General features: G+C 30.5%; 2 protein-coding genes across 2 annotated transcripts; one reads left to right on the forward strand and one right to left on the reverse strand.

The window, feature by feature from the left end:
* Window positions 1-7,793: 7,793 nt before the first annotated feature.
* On the reverse strand, window positions 7,794-10,351 carry LOC139507164 (uncharacterized; the record flags this gene model as incomplete). The annotated part of the gene is given in 4 exon segments (XM_071295667.1): window positions 7,794-8,072; window positions 8,712-9,012; window positions 9,347-9,526; window positions 10,095-10,351. Coding segments are annotated over 4 exon segments (910 nt in total), but the record flags the coding sequence as incomplete, so codon positions are not given.
* Window positions 10,352-11,947: 1,596 nt separating this feature from the next.
* On the forward strand, window positions 11,948-18,192 carry LOC139507166 (branched-chain-amino-acid aminotransferase, cytosolic-like; the record flags this gene model as incomplete). The annotated part of the gene is made up of 7 exons (XM_071295668.1): window positions 11,948-12,042; window positions 12,761-12,841; window positions 14,765-14,965; window positions 15,935-16,045; window positions 16,838-16,957; window positions 17,467-17,627; window positions 18,142-18,192. Coding segments are annotated over exons 1-7 (743 nt in total), but the record flags the coding sequence as incomplete, so codon positions are not given.
* Between the last annotated feature and the right edge of the window lie 3 nt (window positions 18,193-18,195).

Here is an 18,195-nt window from a genome sequence, read left to right on the forward strand (position 1 = left end):
CTTTTATATACCCCTCATGTCAATTTAGATGCATGACAGGCAAAGTTAAATAATGCGAAAAAATAATTAACTGAGTAAAAATCCTTTATGATCTGCTTTTGTCGTTTTCAAAATATGCATACTCTCCATTGAAAAAGTCGACAAAAGAATATCTGAATAAATTCCCTATACAACACATAAGGTTACAACAAAAACCTACTAATGTAATATTCATGAGTAGTATTAGTGTTGTTAGCGTAAACTATTGTAGTTTCGTTCTGTCGAACAATAGCGAAAAAGGTTGATTCACGAAAGAGAACAAATTGATTTCTTCATGAGTTCCTCGTAATAAAACTATGATGTAGACAAGAATAAAAAGACGGCTATTATGCTTTTAAAATATACTGTTGAGGTTTTCACATCTGACTGCATAGACTCGGGGGTTTATCTTATACATTGTCGCACTCTCACTAGGTTCCCAAATTTTCCATTTTCTTTTCAATATAATTTCATTTTGTGCCGTTGAATCTTTTGAGACGAGAATTAAAAGGAGAACAATGTCGTAACAAAGGGAACTCCTCTCTTTTTGTAGGATGATGTAGAATGACAAAACAAGAAACAAACTTTGTGTCGTGGGAAATAATCCAAGTTTTGATTTTGACGTGTTATGTTGTAGCGATGTCATTTTGTGTAGAGAACTGATGCATGCAAAAAGGCTCCCTTCGTTAAGTACAATTATAAATTTACCTTCAGTTTTTCTGGGTCTTTAAAACCACATGTATAAACTAAAACAAATTGTGTTATTTAGGCGAAGAATCTTGTTGAAGAGCTATATCAATGAGTATCTTCTAAAAACCAATATAATTTTAGCAGCCAGCAACTTCACTCAAATGGTCTAGTCTATTGCCACTGCAAATACAAAATTTTTTTTTATATAAAATTACTTAATTTCAATGTACAATGTAAAAGTATAAGTGCAAATAAATTAAAATGAGGGCAAGTACATTTAAGAAGCATTCAAACTTTAGACTCAACAAAATTATTTCCACCCCTGTAATTCATTGCAATTATAGTACACATGTATATTTGGTTAAAAAAGTTGAATATTGAATAAATAATTATTTGAAAAACTTTGTGTACAATAAATACTGTTAAGGCCATAAACAATCTTAAAAATACTTCAAATAAAATTAATAACCGAGTTCATAACTTTACTTTCTATTTATCAAAAGATCATCTAATTTTGTGACTGAAGAATGTAACAAGTTTATATCAATAGTTGTCTGCTGTAGAAAGGGAGATAATGCACACTTTTTATTCATGATTTAAATTTGACAAATCTGAACTGGTATGATTTTACTTTGAAATTGAATTTAATATCTGAAAATCTATAAAATTTATCTGAAAACTTGGCCATCCCTATTCTTAAAATTGTCATTTTATAACACTAGCAGCTGCCATCCCTATTCTTAAAATTGTCATTTTATAACACTAGCAGCTAACTGAAGTTAGTTAAATAAGTGATAAAATTATCCTTGAAATAAAAAAATGACTAAAACCAACAAATTGATTTTAAATGTCAGATATTAGAAACTAAGATTTAAAATAACTAAAAGTTCAGCAGAAACAATCTAAATAAGCCTCTCGAGCTATGTCAATTTACTACTGGCAATTTAAATAAAAACAAACATCACAACATTGAACTTATTTGCACTTTTACGAAAGTCTTTTAAAACTTTTTTTCAAAAATGCCAATTTAACATCTACCATTGATACTAAGGATGTAATACATTGATTGAACTAATTAGTACATTTACGAAAGTATATTTTTTTTAAAACTTTTATTTTAAAAACAGCATTTAACATCTACATGAACCACTGATAATAAGGACGTAATAAGGATTATAAATGCACAATCATGCAGTAGTACGTACTTCTGCGTCACATCAATACAAAGACAAACCACTTCAACCCACTTGATCAATAAGTGTGACACAATATAAACATTAAAAACAATACGACTTAATCCTTTTGTACTCTGGGCTCTACAAAATCTCTTCTCTCCTCAAACCTGCCAAGCACGCCTTAGAACGGAAGAGCTATCTAAAGACTCTCTTCAAATAGTAAGACAATATTGAAGTACAATATACTCTGTTTTAAGAAGAAAGTGGTCATATGTTTAGATACTTTAAAATACTATTTATTGTTTCCATAAACTTCAGAATGAGGCTAACAAAAGGGAAATAAAATCAGATCGAAAAAGACGACTTGTAATTATTAAGACCGTTCCTTTTCAAACTCAACCCTATTTTTATCAATTTCTTACTGTGAATTCAAAGGGTCCATGGAACATCTTTTATTCTAAAGTTGGTTCAGGTTGTTTTGTACATTATTCAGCTGCATATTGCAATATAGAGTGAACATTAGTTGAAAATTTGTCTTTGTCATCTATCATGAGTTTTTGTAAAGCAGAAAATATTTGTAAGGAATTTTCCTTCGCTAATTTTGTGTGTTAGATAAAATTGCAACAATATTCCCTTGTGTAAATTTTATTTTACAGTGAGATAAGAGTAAGGAACAACAAAAACAGGATTTTTGTTTTGAAAACATGAGAAAATAAATTTTTTTACAGTATATCAATTCCTGAAATTATCATGCTTTTCTTCATCAATCTAAGCATGTTTGAAAGTGACTGTTAGAACACTTGTTACAATGTTGAGAAAAGGAAAAAAATAAAACCTATGACATAATTCCCTTATATCAATCCAGAAAAATTCAAAGGAGAAGTCTTGTCAAGAAACTTTTATGTTTATCTGTTGTAAAATGATTATCTGTCTTGGTTAATTTTTAGAGCATTTGAGTGGATTGTTTGTTCTGTAAAGGGTTTTTGTGCTGCTTGTCAGTAAGTTTTCTGTTTAAATTATCTAATTGTATTCTCCACCGAATTTCATCAAGTAACTACAGGGGCGGATCCAGCCATTTAAAAAAGGGGGGGTTCCAACCCAGAGTAAAGGAGGGGGTTCCAGTTATATGCTCCCATTTAAATGTATTGATCGGCAAAAAAAAAAGGGTGGTTCCAACCCCCAGACCCCCCCCCCCCCCCCCCCCCCCCCCCCCAACTCCCTGGATCCGCCAATGAACTAATAAAGAAAATACAAGAATTTTTGTACATCGATAGTGAATTATATTTCTCTACTCCAACTGACCTTTGTTTTGTAACAATTTACCTTATGACATTTGCAAAACAATCGCACTTGGTTTGTGAAGAGAAATCATTTTTGTTGTGGTACTGAAATTATTTTTTTTATTTCCTTTAAAGGTTGATGAACTCTAAATAATTTATGTATACTCTTAAAAAGAGATAACAATATGTAAAATTTGATTTTATAACAATATAAATTATGTCAAATATCACTAACAATAGAAATAGGATGTGTATCAATAAATACAATATTTTTAGCTGCATTCATTATAAATACTCCATGAATAGTAAAAATATGTTCAAACAATAACTATGCAGGAAATATTAAAATTGATTCAACTAATCTTTTCATTAATATTTTATTTACCCAAATTGATTTTTTTTGTATTGTTAATTCTAACTAGCATTTAAAAGTCAGAAATAAACTAAACACATTCAAACACCATTATTCCTTATCAGAGATAGTAAACCAAAGTATACATAAATTAGATATTTACAGATAATGGGAGATAACTCTATTTATTAAACCAACACACTAAATTCTGTTTTGAATATAAACAAAAATATACATGTACTTACAAATTTTGTTGTATACAAGGCAGATCTCCTTGTTAACTCAAGTCTTGATTTGTTTTCTTCAAATCAAATAAATTGGTTAAGTAAGAACTGCATAAAAACATACAGTGTATCTTCTAAAATACTACAACAATACCAATATTAAATTAAAAACTGGTTTAACAACAATATTTTAAAGTTACATACAGATGAGACTAATCCAGATATTTACACTGTCCGAACTTCTTTTCTTGAGAAATGTCAAATAATACGTAAGTTGTACTGCTACACCACTGCAAGGAGGAAGGATGGGGCAACCACTAACATGTTTGATCCCATCTCATTCTGTATGTGCCTGTCTAAAGACAGAAGCCTGTAATTCAGTGGTTGTTTTTTGGTTTCTGTGTATCATATTTGTTTTAAGTTCATTGTCATTTCAGGTATTTTATAGCCGACTCTGTAGTATTTTTTTAATGCAGTAGTCTAAGAGTGACCTATAGTTGTTTTAAATTTCTGCATCATTTGGTCTCTTGTAGAGAGTTGCCTCATTGACAATCATACCACATCTTCTTATTTTAATATTCTAGTGTGAAAAATTAGTAGGTATGGCATCCTTTTGACTTTTTCTTACATAGTTTTTTTTATCCTTTTATATAAAATTTCAACTGATCTTTAAAACTATTCAGTGTATTTCATTGCTTATTAATCATAAGTTTACATATTGTAATAACTATAAACATTTGATTTTTAAATGGCCCTTTATCTGAAATGTCATTTGGAAGTAAGATATAGAAGATACATATTCAAACACTTATATTCCTAATCAAAGAGATTATAATGGACAGAAAGTAAACACAAAGTATACATAAATAAGATATCAAAAGATAATGGGAGATAACTCTTACCTATTAACTAAATTCTGTTTCGAAATATACAAATGACTTTTGGAGTTCAACAGCAAACATGAAAGTCTGAAACCTTTAAATAAAAATTCATTTTAACATCTTTCATTTCAAAATTTGAATTAAAGAGAACAAGTATAAACATTTTTAACCCTACTACATTCTTGAGGAGAGATAGGAGGGGTCCTGATCCCGAAATCCTGGACTTAAAAAAACGAAATCCCGAGGTCCCAAATTTAAATAAAGTAAATCCCGACGTTCCGAAATCCGAAAAAAAGGATTCCTGGATTCCGAATTGGTCAATTCCGAAATCCCGAGCTTAAAAACACCTGATCCCGGAGTCCTGATAAAGGTCCTATCCCCCCCTCATTCTTTATGAGCCTGTTCCAAATCAAGAGCATGTAATTCAGTGGTTGTTGTTTGTTGCTGTATTTCATATTTGTTTTTCATTTCTTGTTTTGTACATTAATTTGGCCGATAGTTTTCTAGTTTGAGTAGTTTTAAAATTGTCATTTCCTGGCTTTTCATTGCTTAAAATGAGGTATGTTTTTGGCTTATTGTTGAAGGAATAATGACCTATAGTTGTTAACCTTTTTCATCATTTCGGGAGTTGTCTCATTGGCAATCGTACCACATTGTTTTTTTTTATAAAGTCCAATAGTTATCTCTCAAAGTTCTCAAATGCAATGCAAGCTGATATGATATTTAAGAGGCATTAAAAAAAAATTGTAACAAGTAATTTTTTATACTAAATAAGTTATTTTAGGCTAGAGGCTGTTTTATAAAACTTCCTTTTAACTCTTGTGGAAAGTTGTATCCTTGACAGGCTTATCACATCTCACATATGACCTACTAATGTTCACATATTAGTCCTGTTGTTATAAATAATTATCTTGTATGCATTTGTATAACATTTTTATAAATACATTATGATTTTGAAGAGCGGTTTGATTTGTGTCTATATACCAAACGTCAATGAGTTACAGAAAATACTGCAAAAACAAATAACACTACAAGAAAACCTTAAGACTTGGTAACACTGACCCAAAGTAATACAATGGTTGAACAGAGAGCTCAAGAAGGATAGGCATATCCTGATTTGAACCCGTTGTGTTGCTCATGGCAATTACTTATTTGGTGATAACTCTCGTCCGTTGATATCACAATCTATAGAAAAAAGAATGGTATATTTTCTATGACAATAAGAACATAATTATCCGGGATTGAACATAAGATTTACTCAAAATTTGTTTATCCGATTGCCAAAAATTATGATTGATTCATTCATTGATTGCCAGTATCAAACGTCATAAGTTATTTTAGGCTAGAGGCTGTTTTATAAAACTTCATTTTAACTCTTGTGGAAAGTTGTATCCTTGACAATCTTATCCATCTCTTCATATTTATATAAACATATTTACCTGTATCAAGAACAATGCTGTTCTTACTACACATCTAATGTACTGATGACTTCAGTACAGATAAGCGAACATACAATCATGACTGCACATCTATTAACAACCAAAGGAACTGGAACTGTAATGGGTTACACAAGATCTCTTTTAACAGTAATATTGATGTTTAGCAGGTAAGAACATTGTGTGATTAGTGCCTATTTGATGAGTAAACCTGAAATTTTTTTCCTTCCAACATTTATGGCTTGTTCTTATGTTGTGCTGTTACACCAATGTCCCAGGTTAGGGGAGGATTCAGCATTCACAAACATTTATGAGGGGGAGGACAGGGGTAAGGGAGACAGGGAGAAAGGGGGTAGGAGAAAGGAGAGGAAGGCTGGGAGAAAGGAGAAAAATAAAATATCTCTCCTTTTAAAAAAATTTCTAATATTTCAAGAAAAAATATCTCAAAAGGAGATGTTTTATTCTAATGGGAGAAAGGAGAACGGGGGTAGGAGAAAGGAGAAGAGGGGTGGGAGAAGGGTACCCCCTGCCCTCCCCCTCATTTATAATCCAACCACATTAATTATGAGCCTGTACAGAAGCAGAAGGGTGTTATTCGGTGTTAGGTTGCTGTTTGCAATATATATGTTTTTGTCAACTGTATAAATCAGGTTGTTGGTGTTCTAATTTTGCCATGCCTTGTTTAGCTTACTTTACAGTATGGGCTTTGCTCATTGTTGAAGTTTGCATTGTATGGTAATCTATAGCTGTTTTCAACCCCATCTTTTGGTCTCTCGGGGATGCATGTCTTTGGCAATCATACCACATCTCCACAGTTTTGCATTAACTTGTTCAGATATATTTTTTAACCACAACCCTATACATGTAGTGTTAGTTCTAACCTTTTTCCATTTCAGCTTTAATCAGGTTCTTGTCAAAAAGCATATTAAGCGATCAATAAACGTTCAGAAAATTCTAAGTATCTTTTAAGCTCTACTGTACAAAGTGTATTTCCTATACCATGATCTGTCATGTTTATAGACTTTTTCGAAAAATTCACCACAGTTCATGCTTTGTCATTGTTCAAAGTCTAACTTTGAAAAAAAATTTGACAGAAGATACAATTTCTGTTGTTCTTGTACAATTTTCCTATAAAACAATGATTTTTGTATTTGCATCACTCTTGCTTTGAATACTGTAAATTCAGAAATTATTGCAAAAAATGCAACAGGATTATTATAGCAAAAGTTTTAACTCGCATTTTGAATTTTTTTATATGAATTAAACAGGATATTTCTCAATATCGCAAAAATTAAATTACATTTTAGTTCAAATGACAAAATTGCAATTATAAATGTATGCAATAATTTCTGAATTTACAGTACATTTGTATATTTATGAAGCCTAGTCAGAACGCAAAATTGTGCCTGAAAGGGTTTTTTCAATAAAGAAACCAATACCTACAAGTTTGTTAACCTTACAACCTTTATATAAAACCAAGCTTTCAGAGGAGGAAATGTGAACTGTGGATTCATTTATTTTCATGGGTGTCAATTTTTCGTGGATTGCAGAAAACTTGCAAATTCATGGATATTTGATATCATGGTTTTGCCAATCTCTATATACATGCCTATTGAAAATAATTTATTTGTAGAACATTTTAGTTTGTGGTTCACCTGTTCCCACAAAACGCCCGAAAATTGCTATTCAACAAATAATATTGACTCCACAGTATTCAATTTAACAATAACTGCCATATCTTGTTTACAATGCTTTAATGACAGGACAATTACCCATCCTTACTTTTACAAAATACCACATATATATTCAACAACTTATGTCACAAATACCATCATTTTGTTGTTTTATGACTTTTGCAGAAGGAAAATCCAGAACAATAATATGATCACAGAAAGGTAACCAACACATTTTCCTGGACAAGGTCCACAGTCTGAACACCATTCAATAGCTTGATGCCATCGTTTATCAACATGACCGCCAGGTCCCAAAACTGGTACATAGAAAGCCTTTATTTCACTGCAAATAAAACAACCATGAATGAGTTTCAAAGAATTAAGTATTGGAAATAAAATGGTATTACTGTATTTCTCTTATTATTTTTATTCTTACCATTTACCAGAAAGTTTTTTTGTGAAGTTATAGTCAGCATCACCCTTGATGGGGACCTTGCAAAAATAAAGTGTTCAATTTCGCTGTGTTTGCAGGCAAGGCAATCCACAAACTACAATGTGATTTTTTATGAGATCTATTGATGTAAATTATTTCATTAAATGATAGATTCATACTATTATAAGAATAAATGCACAACTTTTAAAGTTTCTACTTGTATCTCAATTTTCCCATCATGGAAATGAGATGATATATTTCTTGAATGTGATGGAATCTGAATTGATTTTCTTATAGATTGTGTTATGGATGTGATGGTATTTTTTTTAGAAAACTCTGATGCTTTATGAAATATCTTGGGAAAACACTGGCAAATCTTTCCTCAACACATTTTCTAGGCCTTTGATTTTAAGCAAGACAAGTTTTAAACTACATGTATAATAACACAAACAATATTTACTCCATCCTGTTGCTATTTAACACAGCACTTCTATCAATACAACAAGAAATAAAAGACACAAATCAAAAACAGTTAAATAAGCTAATTACCCTTCTGGTTTAAACTTGTACATCTCAACTGCTGTTTGAGTTGCTTCCCCCGAGACAAAATTGTTGTTAAAGTCTGTGGATGCTGCTCTGGTTAATGCTTTTAAAATCACTAATTCTTTCTTTTCTTGACCAGTATTTGGCGATGTTTCAAGCAAAATTTTATGCTGTGAACGTTCATCAAGTTCAATCAAGAATTCTTCATTAGCAAAATTCTTGTAGCATTGTAACACATTTTTTAACTGTTCATTTTGTAGATTGCAAGGAAAAGCAATAAAAAAAGTCACAAATAAACCTTTACCAACTGAAAAAGACAAATATGTTTTAGTAAAACTAAAACTGTTTAACCTGTCTCGAGCATTTTTTTTTATCTTATTTACTATTATTCTGCATGTAAGCTGTTGATATTCTTCTAAGTTGAAAGCTTGACTTAATTTTACAGACATAGCAGAACTCTTTTTTTTAAATAAGAGGAAAATAAGCTAAATGACATGAATGGCCCCCTCAAGCTTTGTAATTTTCCAAGTTAAAAAGGGACATAACTCTAGAATGATAATTGACTCGCATACCAAAAAATTGAACTTTTGTCTGCATGTCGTAGTTCTATAAAGATTTCTGGATTTACAGTAATTTCTTACCTGAACCACCAGGGTCTAAGTGTGATTTTCCTTTAACTTTTTTCTTCATTCCAAGGACACTTCTAATTTTAATTCCAGCTTCAATGTTTGTTACAATAAATATGACACCATACATCTGTCCATAGAGACACTGTAATATATCATCAGACTGTAACTTTATGCAATGTACAGACCTCTCTCCTGAAATTGAAATAATGTGAAGACTGTTATCTGCAACAACACTTTCTCTATTGCTCAATAGTAATTTATTGAGATGGACATGTTTCGTTGCAGAGGCACTCCCATCAGGATAAAAACAACACAGATAATTGTGCTAAATGAAGCAAGAATTGATTATTAACAAATTGCAATGTAACAATTTTCATTGATGTTTTTGTCTATACCATTTGAAGACAACTTTACCTTTGCTCATCGTTGAAGGTAGTAATAGATGTTAATTTCAATGTCATTTGGTGTCGGGTGGAAAGTTGTCTCATGGCATAGAAATTAAAATGTTTGTTCAAATCATTTTGCCCTAGCCTGTTATTTGATAATTGTAGGTGTTATTTCAATCTCTAGACTGGTGTAGCAAACCACAAATACATACATAAAGAAATTTTTCAGATTGATAAAATAAAAACTTCCATTTTGACAGCAAATAATTGTTTGACACATTCTTGTGCATATATATATACATTTTTTACTGGATAAAAAACATTGCAACAAAAAGTTGAATTTGCAGTTAGAATTTACTATCTATTATGCATACCTTCTATCATAAATTTAAATTCAATATACTTGGTTGAAATAATTACTGGTACCAAAGATGTTCCTTTCAGGCTGCCAACTCTTATACTACTACATTCAATTACTAAAGAGTCAGTTGTTGTTGATATTTCTTCTTCAAATGTGACATCAACAATGCTTGTCTTGCTGTCTACCAAACTTGTGTTGCCATTTTGAGGTATTGTCTGTATCTCATCTTCAAGGTCATTTCTCTCAACTTCCATCATGGACTCACCATCCCTGTTTTAGATGGAAGCAAATATATTTGTGGATGCAATCTAGAGTTGGTTGACCATTATTGAATTTATTCTTTTCAATAATCATTTTGTCAAGTTTTATACTATTCAGAAATAAAGTGACTAATTGAGTAAATGTAATGCAGTAATAAGAACTTACATTTTGAACCCCAATAAGGCTGACAATGCCTTTTTCGAGAGACCTGTACCAATCTGCTCTATCACCCTCTCAGCTATGTTTTAAATAATTTATTATACTGAATGTCCTATCATTATAGTGTTTTACAGATGAATTTTATTTAAAATATTTTCTGTGACGTCATTTACATATATATATATATGTTACGGGTATTAGAAAAATCAACAGAAGCAAAGCAAGATGGTTTTATTTATTTTTTTATTTTGAGTCAAATAACAAAACCTGAGCCAAAATGTAGAACTTAAGCAATGTCTGTAATATAACTTGATGTAAATTCAATTTAATGTTCTTTAAATTATCAATTTTAGTTTGGTTTGGACGAGAGGGTGAAAAAACTCAATCATCCATGTTATTCTTCGGCATGAAATCTTTGCATTTTAAACTAATTTTTTGGAGAAAAAAAATAAGAGTGAAGTAAGAATCACTTCTTTGTAATTTAATTATTTTTAAAAATCAAAGTCGGATCAAAACAGAGTGTAAATTTTTCTTCATTTATCATTCTCTAGATGGCTGGACTTTGGGCAGAGCCTATTAAACATTGGTTAGGTCCAGTAGAATAAGTGTTATGCTTAAGTGAAGTTTGAACTAAATGACCAGTGTTATAACCATAAAAAATAAAAATAAAAAGGGGGGGGGGGAGGTTCCATGGCATAGGCGAGAAGGTCAATTTACCAATTTGTTCAAAATACCATGTGATACTGGAGTTTAATTTGGGAGATATAGAACGAGAGATATAGGACACCAAGTCCACTGCAACAATAGTCAGACGATGCACCAAATTAATCCCTGCATTTCAGAGGGGGGATAGGACCTTTATCGGGACTCCGGGATCGGGTGTTTTAAGCTCGGGATTTCGGGATTGACACTTTCGGGATACGGGAATCCTTTTTTTCGGATTTCGGGATGTCGGGATTTGCTTTATTTAACTTCGTGACCTCGGGATTTCGTTTTTTCAAGTACGGGATTTCGGTATCAAGACCCCTCCTATCCCCCATCATTTCAGCCATGATTGGTGATTTGTCATGATTTGACTCAATATTAACATAGGAGAGGACAAAACTATTTCTTTGTCATCTTTTCTTTTATGATCAGATGGAGTATTTTAAATAAAAGATAAGGGTGGTGTTTGGTTACTTGATTGAATAAGATGAGCACATCAACTCAGCATCAGTATCCAAATCTTGGAAATTTCCCGCCAATAATTGTGGAGAAAGTGCTAAAACAAGGAAGAGATAATATTAAATAGTTGAAATTAATTTGTTTTGTTCTGTATGCCCTTCTCTTGTGTCTTATATTTGTATTTATCATAGAATTATTTACATCTAATTAAGAAGGGGGAATTTCATATACCGAGGTTCACAATAAAGAGAGTATGTGCCGAGTTTACGGGATTACCATACATATTTTTACTGCAAGCATTTCCGGTTGTAAACATAAAAACACTTATCGTTCCTTCTGTCGTGTGAATAAAAAATCAAATGGGACTCCTTAAACTGGTATGTATGATCAAAATTTAGTAATTCAGCTTTAAAGGATCATAAATTCGCCAAGTTTACATTCAACTTTATACTGATTCTCTTTTAGCAAAGTCATAAAGTGTAAAACATTTTTCATTAAATGAATTTGTCCTTGACCTCTGAAGGACATCTTTACATCACACCTCCACTTCCATCCAATGAAAAGCGAATGATAAGCACATGTAAACAACATATATAGCTAGGAATTATTTTTCATACTTTCCATTACTCAGAGAAATTGAAAATGGTGAGTAATATAATTAAAGAAATATCTTCCAGGCAAAGTATAGTCTTGTAAGTTGTCTGCATTGGCATTATGATTATCTTTCAAACCAATATAACAAAAACAGCTAAGCTTAAAATTATATTATGCCAATAACTTTCATAAATCATTAATGTAGAATTACTTATTTTTTTAAGACATGATCCTGATCTGAAGGTCTCTACATAAAATTGACACAACAAGCATGACAAGACTCTTTGTCAATGCAAGTTTGTGTTTGTTTGTTTGTTTTGTCTATTGCTTCTTTGAGTAATGACTAATGTCAAACTGTACTTCAATTTATATAAACTTGTTTAGGCACATGACCAGAATTCTTCAGGGCTCAGAATGTATCTTGAGTTTCCTCTACATGTATTACTCCATTAATTTACTCGTACAGAATGTAAATGTTCATGATTGTTGCTTCTCCTTCAGAGGTGTGTTCAATTCCTTACAAATGTTACCAAAAGATCAGCACTACTGCACTACAGATCACTGACAGCAGCATCATTCAAGGTAAAGTAGAAATGAAAATAAGAAGATGTGGTATGCTTGCCAGAGACCAAACAAATGATGTAGAAATTACAACTATAGGTTACTGTATGTTCTTCAACAATGAGTAGAACCCAAACCTCCTAGTAATCCAGTAAGATTTACTAAGTTAGAATAGTTATATACATTGTACATGTACATTGTATTAAATTAATGTGCAATATTTTATGCTGTTTGCTACAATTATAATTACCTGCTATAGAAAGCTTTAAGGGCATACGATACAGTTTTGAACCTACCTGTATTTACAAGTTGATGAAAATTTGCATATAGGCTATTTTTTACCTCCTTAAATCAAATATGTAATAAAAAAATATACCTTCATGTGCTATTTTTTGAGTAAAATGAGTTCGAAATTTTGTATATTTGCTCAAAATTCAGATTTGTGTCCGTATTTTCTTTTACGAAAGAAAGACATATCTTTTTTGTTTTAAAAGATAAACACAAAATGGTTTTTGTTAAATAATCGGTAATTTCTGTATTTCATAAGTATCATTAAAAATTATGCAATTTTTATTCCGAAATAACTCTATATTTATCAAATGTTCATGGATAGAGGAAAAAACGTCATTTTTTGCTGCATGTTTATCAAAATTAAAATTTGCGCTATTTACAGTTTTATAAAATTTGGGTCACATAATTTCCTTGCAAAATGAAACAAATTGCTGTTTTAAAAAATAGGGGTCCATGAACTCATTTTCAAATCAAATCAGTTTGAATGATAAAAATCAGTCGAAAAATGCATCTTTTCCCGATATGTCACAGTTTGACGTCGCGAAAATAACATTTTACGTTAGCAACGTCATTACCTCCCCTGTAATTGTATTGTATGCCCTTAAGTGCCATATATAAATATGTGTACACTGTACAAATGATAAAAATATACATAATGTTCATTTACATGAAAACAATAATGATAGTCCAAGACCTACTTGTTTTCACGACGAAAGTTGATTCTGATAATTTATTAGCAAAGATATACAATTAACTGTATCGAAAAGGACAAAACACTATATAGATATAGGAAGTGGTGTGAGTGCCAATGAGGCAACTCTCCATCCAAATAACAATTTATAAAAGTAAACAATTATAGGTCAATGTACGGCTTTCCACACAGAGCCTTGACTCACACCAAACAACAAGTTATAAAGGGCTCCAAAGTAACTAGTGTACCATTCAAATGGGAAAACCAACAGTCTAATCTATATAAAAAATGAGCATGAATGGAAATATAAATGATGAAAACATATTAATAACATCTGTTGCAATAATAGAAACATATCTTTAATTTCAAAGTTTGTACAAGTTAAAACCATTTGTAAGCAATATTTTGTACATGGTATAACATGTACGAGGTACCTTTGTACATGTTATAACTTGTATTTTTGCAATATACAAGTTATAACATGTTATGATGACATGTACAATATTTTTGTACATGTGTACAAAATTGCAACTTGTACATGACATATACACATGTATACCCATTTGGGAAAATTTATTTCAGCATGTATATTTTTAGGAGGCATACTTGATTTCATGGTCATTCTGGTTTTTAAAATATCTGAATACTGTTCATGCCTAAAGACTTTCAGTTTTTTGTTGACATGCAAATTTTAACCAAAATCAAGGAAACTTAAGAGTGACTCCCACATACATGACATAAAAAATAATGAATTTTGTATAATTTATGGTTTTCTTTATTCAAAGAATCTATGAATTACAAATGTAGCTAAAACAAAAAATGCAGTGTGTACACATAGTGTATAAATATATGTACATGAAATATTGTAGTACTACATTTGTAATAATTTAATTTGCATTTTAAAGTACAAAAAGATTCTCAAAATAATTTTGGAGTTTTCTTATTTTTTTTTGTTTTTTTAGTATGAAGACTTACAAGTAACTTTAACAGACAAAAAACAAGAAAAGCCAGACCCCAACAATCTTCTGTTTGGCCACAATTTTAGTGACCATATGCTTCAAGTGGAATGGACAAGAGAAGATGGATGGGGAAAGCCTATTATCTCCCCTTTAACTAATTTATCAATACATCCTGGTGCTAAATGTCTACATTATGCCATAGAAGTAAGATTTTATAGTTGTCTAGTCTCAATTAAGAAGACGGACATTTCAGAAATACAATGTTTTGTATCTTGGCTAATAGTACTGTAAATTCAGAAATTATTGTGAGTTTTTGATTATTGCGAAAAATGTGACAGAGTTAAAAATGCAATAATTTAAAGTTGCATTTTGAAATATTTTATATGAATTAAACAGGATTTTTTCTCAAAATCATAAAAAACAAAATCGCATTTAAGTCTGAAATGACAAAAGTGAAATAATAAATACATGTAATAATTTCTGAATTTACAGTAATAGTTGTCAAATGAATATCAATGCATATATAGTAAAGGTAAATTATTGAATATTGTTGTCATTTAATTTTAAAAATACTATTTAACAAATTTTAAACAAAAGCATGAGGTTATTAATCGTTTATTTATATGGTAAGAAAATTTGCTTCTACATCTCAACAATTTTAAGATATCCTTTTGTTTTTATTTAATTATAAAATCGCACCTTTAAACATATTTATAAAAAAAAAAGCACTTAGTAATAGTATATTTTTATGGTTTGAAATTTTGCTTCATCATCTTAATTTATGTAAATGTATGTTTAAAAGGAAGTAAGTAACTTTATATTCAAATTGTTCATTGTAATGTGATGTGATTAAAACCCTTAAATCATATGACATACATGTACATTATACATGACCTTGAAATGTAAAACACAAAGTTAATTTATTCATGAACTATACATTACCAATATGTTAACCCGCCTTCTATACTCACCAAATTATTTAAATCTAACATTCAACATGTACAAATAAAATCTACTTTTAAGATTCAAAATGCAAATACAGCTATTATTCATTAAAAAGCTATGTTTCCAAATGTTTGGAAGAGACACTATACAAAAGATGTTGAAAAAATATTTATGTTTTCAATTAGATGTTCTTTCTTGCATTACCACACTCTACTCTCTCTTTGACAGTTATTTGAAGGAATGAAAGCTTACAGAGGAGTAGATGACAAAATAAGGATGTTCAGACCATTTGAAAACATGAAGAGAATGAAATCTACTGCAGATAGAGCATACCTGCCAGTTAGTATAAGTAATTGCATGTAAAAAACAGAAATTTCATTTATTAAAACAAAGGGAGATAATTTGTTATAGTTACAATGGGATAATATATCAAAGGGAGATAATTTGTTATAGTTCCAATGGGACAGAGTGCATATTTATAGATCTTGATGACAGTTGTTATATACACATGCCTATATCATAATCACAATTCTGTATCTACATCACACAAGCATAAAGGACTCTTCCCAAATATTTGTCAAATTTTGAGTCACTGGAAAAAATGGAAGTTTATTATTTCATCTATTTTCTATGATTTAAATGTTTTCAAATAAAATCAGCATTTGGACTTCTACTAAAATAAGATAAAAGATAACAGTTTATGAAACTCTCAAGTTTATATACAGATAGGTTTCTTCCATCACGGCAAGTCAATTAAAAAATACGAAAAGTGCCAACTGTCTGACAGTAAAATTAAATGGGAAGGTCAATTGCTCTTTTAATTAAATATCTACAAATATAATTTACTGTAATATAAGTTGAGTATTGATGATTTTTTTTTGTTGATTGAAGGAAATTCATATTTTAGTGAATATTTGATTTACAAATGTAATGATTGTGCCATAAGGTTATAGACAATTTTATTGAACTTCATTGAATATTTGAATTCATTTTAAAACCTACAAAATCCGAAATAATTGTTATCTCATGATAAAATAATCAATCCTCAAAATATTTTCAATTTTGGCATAGGTATGAATAGGACTGTGATTTAAAAAAAATGTTTTAATGGAAGAAAATATTCTTTTTTAGGATTTTGATGCCGAGGAACTTGTAAAATGTATGAAGAAGTTATTGCAGATTGACAGAGAATGGGTGCCCTACTCAACCAAAAGTTCTTTGTATCTTAGACCTACATTTATAGGCACTGAGGTAATATAACATATTCGACCTTGATCTTTGAACTTTGTATGTGCTGCTTACCAGTAGTGCTTTCAATCTTAGAAGTAGAAAACATTTTTCAAAGATGATATTTAATTTATAGTTGATGTTGAGGTAATTTTGCCTTCATTTATCAATAGTCTTTTTTTTTTAAATTTGATTGAATTTTTGACATTTTGTTTCTCCTAGCTATATTATTAATAATAAATTGAAGTATAGAATAAAAAAAAATATTGTTAGTTTGTCAAATAATAAGAGAAGGGTTATCACAATTCATGGGAGTACCCTTGACCCACAATGAGGCATGGCTTTGTGTGTCTGGGAATAGCAGGGATGTACATGATTAATGATAAATGTAAATGTTTAATTATCAATTATACTTCGATATTTTGATTTTGATTTAATTGTTTATTAACTTCATCACATCCTTGTTCTTTGGCAGTTCATTCATGAAATAACAAAAACAAAAAGTAATTGTTTAAGACAAATTTTACTTGCAGCCAACATTGGGAGTGACCAAGTCAGCTTCCGCCTTACTTTATGTACTTACAGGCCCTGTAGGACCATACTATCCCACAGGGATGAATCCAGTTACACTGTTAGCTGATCCACAGTATGTAAGAGCCTGGCCTGGTGGATGTGGAAACTTCAAAATGGGATCGTAAGTAGTGGGAAGTGGATTGATACCTATGAACCTTGTTGCCAAATATTTTCATAAAATTATCAAAAATAAGAATTAAAATGTAAAGATTCGTTCAGACACATTCAACAAAAGAGAAATGTGAGTTTTTGTATCTTGTGATAAAAACATATCCATTGAATTTTGGTGAATATACAAAATTCTGAAAACAAAAGTGTTGATTTAGACAAAGAACTTTTTTATTTTCTATTTCTGTATACCTAAATACAAGTTAAACTTTTTCTGCAAAGATCAAAGATTTGGCATCAACAACAAATTCCCAAATGGCACAACCATATATTATTCATGTAAAAATGATAATAAATAGCATTTAAGTCTTTACATGTTTAAAATCAACTTTTTTTTACAATCAATACTTAGTGTTTGGTTAAGGTCGATTTAGACTCTTATAACATAGAGTTCTAACTCTATTTCAAACTGATATAAAGTGCTAACCCATAGTAAAATTTTCACATATATTATGTATATATTTCAGTAATTATGGACCAACTATCAAAATTTCTGCTGAAGCTGATAAGAAAGGATGTCA

Source organism: Mytilus edulis, unplaced genomic scaffold (genome assembly GCF_963676685.1).
Source record: "Mytilus edulis unplaced genomic scaffold, xbMytEdul2.2 SCAFFOLD_1123, whole genome shotgun sequence".
Lineage (NCBI taxonomy): Eukaryota > Metazoa > Mollusca > Bivalvia > Mytilida > Mytilidae > Mytilus > Mytilus edulis.